This window comes from Diadema antillarum, unplaced genomic scaffold (assembly GCF_040938485.1).
Source record: "Diadema antillarum isolate AM-2024a unplaced genomic scaffold, OU_Dant_1.0 seq00000910_RagTag, whole genome shotgun sequence".
NCBI lineage: Eukaryota > Metazoa > Echinodermata > Echinoidea > Diadematoida > Diadematidae > Diadema > Diadema antillarum.
Window position 1 is genome coordinate 879964 of NW_027271766.1, and position 6000 is coordinate 885963.

General features: G+C 40.4%; 1 protein-coding gene across 1 annotated transcript in view; it reads left to right on the forward strand.

The window, feature by feature from the left end:
- Positions 1-4310, forward strand: part of LOC139741205 (symplekin-like) — a 31409-nt gene extending 27099 nt beyond the window's left edge. The window contains exons 24-28 of the mRNA XM_071651794.1: positions 595-787; positions 1541-1776; positions 2617-2745; positions 3684-3863; positions 3939-4310. Coding sequence (XP_071507895.1) covers positions 595-787; positions 1541-1776; positions 2617-2745; positions 3684-3863; positions 3939-4310 — 1110 coding nt within the window. The remainder of the gene's footprint in view (positions 1-594; positions 788-1540; positions 1777-2616; positions 2746-3683; positions 3864-3938) is intronic.
- Positions 4311-6000: the final 1690 nt, after the last annotated feature.

Sequence of the window (6000 nt, forward strand, 5' to 3'; positions counted from 1 at the left end):
CAGAGAAGAACATGCCCATTGTTGCATAATTCAAAAAGCAATTTTCCACTGATGATTGTATATCACATATTTTACAGTAGAGATAATTTTATGAATTTCTTCACAAATCAGCTTTCAGGTTTGAAATGTACATAACTGTTTGTATTACACCTGCAATAAGTGAAATATTGTATGATACGTCATATAGTCCTTGTTGCCCACGTGCAACCACGGAAACTGCATTCGTTTCGTGTTAAAATGATACTGTAAAAGTGGATATTTTCGCGTGACTAATTTTTCGCGCTTGGCCAGGTCGGAAGAGTTTCGCGTGTTTTTAATTCCGCGGAATCAAGACATCACGCACAGGCACATATGGCAAGCAAAAATATTTGCGTGCTTTTATTTTCGCGCTAGTTTCTGGTTGCGCGAAATGCGCGAAAATTTGAACACCGCGAAAATTTCCACTTTTACAGTAGTACATTGTCTGATGAAACAGAATCTTGGAGAAATTGGCTACATGTTGACAATTTAACCTTTGCCAGAACAACACAGTTCATAGAATTGTTCACCCATCTGACATTCCCACTTTCATTTCTCACCTGCTTCCACCAACAGAAAGATGTGATAGCTGCCCTGCCCAAGCTGATCCGGCTGAACCCCATCGTAGTCAAGGAGGTGTTCCACCGGCTTCTGATGAGCCACCAGGCAGACAGCAGTGGTGGTCAGAGCCCACTGACCCCGGCCGAACTCCTCATAGCCCTACACAACATTGACCCCTCAAAGTGTGACATGAAGTCCATCATTAAAGGTATGCCGAGTATGCTGCATGTATTTACTGTTTGTTTGTTTTTTATCATGTTCTTTTCTTGGGGGGGGGGAACTAGTGAGATGTACATAACATCAGCTGAGGACTAGAAAGGCACTATTGCCTTCAAGGATTTGAGCGTCGATAAAAATGAAATGATCAATTTTCATGATATAAAGAGATTATTTAATCAAAAGTGGGTAGATTTATAAGCATTGTTCCAAATATAGGGTATAATAATGCCCTTGTGGTTTTGATTTTTAACGCTTTACTGAAAATGAAAAAAAAATTGTGATTAAGCCCTTCTGGTTCTTAGCCAATGATAATATTGCTAAATTTATATTTGGCTATATAGAAGTTTACGTCATGTCAAACAGATTAAGTTTGATTGACAGCATTATACATTACTCTTATCTTTCAATAGTATGCATTCACTTAACAGAGAAATGTCTGGTATATGAAATTTTTCAGCATTATCTGTTATTAGTATGCATTCACTGCTTTAAGTTAACAGAGAAATTTCTGGTACATGAAATTTTTCAGCATTATCTGTTTTTATATTTATTAAAGGACCAGTTCCCTATGCATGGCTTATGTTTTCAGTTCTTTTCATATTTTTTTTTTCTTTAAAGATGTGAAAGGTATGCCCATGCTCTTACTAATGCAAATACAACTAATGAATGCAAATTTTAAAAAGGATTAAGAATGAACTTGTTGCCATTCTCCTAAATTTTTCTTTTTGTTGTTGTCTGACAGCCACCAGCCTATGCTTCAATGAGAAATCCATCTACACAGGGGAGGTGCTGGCGGTGGTGATGCAGCAGCTGATGGAGCAGACCCCCTTGCCCACCCTCCTCCTGCGCACCATCATCCAGTCCCTGTCCATGTACCCCAAGCTGAAGGGCTTCATCATGAATCTTCTGCTGCGCCTCATCGGCAAGCAGGTTTGGAAGATGCCCAAGCTGTGGGAGGGCTTCGTCAAGTGCTGCGAGGTGAGCTGGAGGGCTGACTGACTGATTGGGGGGGGGGGGGGGGGGGAGTTGTGGTATTCATTGCACAGGTTGTGAGGCAGGATGGGGTTTGTCTTAAAGGGACACTTCACTTCCAGTTTTAAAGTGATAGAAATCGTATAAGTTTCAATTTGTTAAAAAAAAACAATGAGTAAAATTAAGCAGAGAGGAGATTGGAAAGCTCCACTGAATTAAACTGAAAATGTATGGCAGTTATAGGTATGGCATTACATAGTGTCATATGTTTTCAACAAATCTAGTTTGTGTATATACTTCGAATATTTCAGTGAGATATTCATATTTCATGTCATTGCTTCACTTTCCTGAATTTATGTTGCATAAATGTTTTTTGATTTCACTGATGTAAATTTGCTGTGTTGCCTTGCCCAATTAATGTGTTGGTACGTACCTGATGTAGACAAATATTTGAATTGATTTTAATGACTTACATTTGGGAATAATGTGAATGAGATTTCCTGAATGGGTAAATAACTCGGTTGATTTTATTTCTCCATTGAAGTCTCCTTGTCTGGGTTTCTGGCAAGTCTTTGCAACTTTGCTTTCACAAAGTTGTATATCACCAGCACGACTGTGGACATGTGATGATAGTGTCCCTGCATCAGTTTTCTCACAAACCACTCTCCCGTTTCCCTGCCCCTCCTCCACCCCCTCCCCCCCCCCAAAAAAAAAAAAAAAAAGATAAAAGATTATACCAAGAACAGAACAAAGGCAGACTGAAGTAACGTTTACCCTCTGCTCGAAATTTAGGATAGCTTAGTTTCAATGCTGATCGTGTAATCACTGATATATCCTGACCCACAGCGGACCACTCCTCAGTCCTTCCAAGTCTTGCTCCAACTGCCTCCACCCCAGCTCCTTGATGTCTTTGAGAAGAGCAAGGGAATGCGCCTCAGGCTCCTCGCTCATGTCGAGACCTTCACACCACATCAGGTATGTCTTCCCATATTGATGTTGTATCTCTCAAAGGGTGTTTGACTACAGGTATGTTATCTGGATCCAGTACTTGTGTCGTTCAACAAGACACCCTTGATCTGGCCCCATTGCATAATGATAGCAGAAGCATTCCTAATGCAACTACAACAGCATAGCTATGTAGCTTTCACGATTGCTTTTTGTCATATTTTAGACAAAGCACTATGTTTAATACAGTATTATGTCTTTCTTTCTTTTTTGCAATATATACAATAGGAATCAGTGAATATGCTTTTCTATATCTAATTGGTGTAGGTTGGTATTTAAAAGCATAATTTACCATTTGCAGATGAAACAAAAACCCAGCATTAGTGCTTTAGAATAGTTCTAAAATGTGAGTTTGGGATAGAAACAACTACTGTAAAAATTTGAATCCATTTAATCAATATTAAGTATTGTTACATACTCAAAATGTGAACAATAGTTATAATAAAAATGTTGTCAGGCTAAACCGTCTACAGTTACAATTTAATGAGAAATATACGGATATCTCCTTATATTTTAGGCTTTATTGCAAAAATTTTATATGGTAGGATGTTTTGTGATACAACAGACCTACACATATGCATCAAATGTGATATCTCAAACATTTTTAAAAACACTGTTCCCAAAGGTAAACAGGAACTTTAAAAACAGGCTGACAATGTCATGTTAGCAATGGAGATGCTGGATATTGCTGTTTAGACCTGCAATTTTTTGTAAACTTGGGATTATCTACTCCCAACATGCTTCCTCGGCTCATTTGAATCCATTTAAGAATTAACACAAAAGTGCCAACAGGTTAAACTGAGGAAGTAACACCCAACAGTGGAATACTTTCATTATGCATCCATGCCTTTCCCAAGACTTTTTTTATTTTACATGCAACTATGCCTGTGGTATTATGATATTTACAGCAAGCCCACATACCCAAATCGGTGATGAAGGTGCTGGAGACGGACCCAGTGAAAGAGAAGGAGGAGATGGAGAGGAAAGAGAGGGAGGAGAGGAAGAGGAAGGAAGAGGAGAAGAAGGTTCAGGAGAAGAAGGAGGCAGAGGAGAGACAGCAGCAGGAGAAGCTAAGACTTGAGGAGGAAGCCAAGGCTCGGGCCAAGTCCAAAGCTGAGGAGGAGAAGCAGGCCAAGGCCAGGCAGGAGAAGGAAGAGGAGGAGGCGAGATTGAAGGCGGAGCAAGAGAAGTTAGCCCTGGAGGAAGCCGAGAGAGCAAGGGCGGCCGAGAGAGCAAGGGCGGCCGAGAAGGAGAAAGCAAGGGCAGCTGAGAAGGAGAAAGCTGATGTCGCCATGGAAACCGCGGAAGATCGAGATGCGAAGGAAGAATCTGGTGCAGTGGAGGAGGTTAAAGAGGAGACAACTGAAACCAAGGATGAGGAGGTGTCAAATGAGGAGGAAGAGAAAGAGGATAGCAAGGCAGAGGTCTCTCAGCCTGCTGGAAGGGGTGGGAAGGGCAGGGGTAGGGGCAGGGGAGCAAAAGTAACCTCCTCATCCCCTGCAGTCGGAGTGCGGCGCAGTTCAAGGAGAAAATAAGGACAGTGGAATCAATTCAGTGTAGGTGAAGGACACGATGATCTTTAAGTCTACCAACTGTCCTCTCCCTGTATCATTCTTACCTCATACAAAGTACTTCCTCTAACTTCAAGGAAAGAAACCATTGATAGCTTGTCTATTCATGGTTTTGTTAGCAGTATTCCCGACTTGTTTTGACATTCCACTGGGATTCATCAAAGCAGGAGAATCTTGATATGAAGTAATAAGTTTTTTGAGTGTAAGAGATGCTGACAGCCTTCTAAAGGTTGTTATGTATGTGAGATGAAATTAGTGTTTTCATGGATTATTGGTGTTTAAAATCTGGTCTTAAAATATTTGGGGCATATCAATAACGACCTGAGTGCAGTTATTTCATCAAAGTCCAAACCCTTCCCTAACTCTCCATCATTATGGAATCTTGCACTAATCAAAGAATCTGATCAAGCCCTCTACTCAAATCATGGTGAAAGATTCTTATTCCAAAGAAAATGCAAAAGAATCCAGAGTATCACATTCTGCTCCTGAATTCAGGTTAGATCCACAAGCCTACTTTGTGCAGCATTTTGGGGATAATCTTGCAGCATGGATGAGGAGGGGTCTTGTGTTGTTGTAGTCCATAAAACACACTTATCTAAAGGACGTTTTTCTCAGATGTGGTTGTGTTTTACAGCATGTATTCACTGTGTTTGAACAATAAAGAAATTGTGCAGAGGAAAGGTGGAAAATGACACCAACAACCATAATAGCCACTGTCATTGAAAAAAAAAAGTTGAAACTGATGCCAAAGAGCTTGCACGCTTGTCATACTTGCAACATGATCAATTTGAATTTTGATGTGGAGTGTAGCTTTGGGGAGAATGGCTGTTTGATGCATAACAGTGTATTTATGTACATTGTAATTATGTACATGTGCTTACAGCGTTTGGAAATGTATAGTGCCATGAGTGCATTGTGGGCAGCATGCATATCCCTTTTGTCTGGTAGCACCATTACAAGGCCCAACGACAAAACCCTCCATTGTCGAACACGAAGAGATAGGTGCAGGTGTGGATCCTACTTCCGTGACACATGGAGCCATAGATACTTGTATGATACACAAAATCATAAATGTCAAATGAAATATGTTGCTTTTGTATGTCTGAAGTCAAAGTGTTCAGATGCAGAGATGGAGGTATAATGCTGCATTAATATTAAGTTGCAGTTTGGAGTTGGCACTTGTTTTTCATCCATGTACATGTTTTACATTGTCATTAAACACATCCTCCTTTTAATTGACATTGAATATGCCAGGCACCAAACCCTGTCAGATACATAAATAGAAACTGCTTCTAGGACACCTGAGCTCTCAACAAATGCCCATAAAAACCCACACAAGGACACTTGCTTCCCTAGGTAAAGATCTCTTCAAATGAATTTCCCCCTGTTCCCCCCCCCCCCCCCCTGCAAAGAGCATTATACTCAAGGACAACTAACTTTATTGTAGTTGACTCCACATAAATCCCAATATGTAGATATGCTACATGAAACCATTGAGTCATTTTGCCAATCAATATCCATGGCAACAAGAGCTACAACAGCCAAGAGACAAATCGGGGGGGGGGGGGGGGTACAATAGTTCATAGTATGGGAAAATTTGTCATTGCAACAAACCTTATTTGTTCTGCATTTTGAGATTTCACAATACATACAA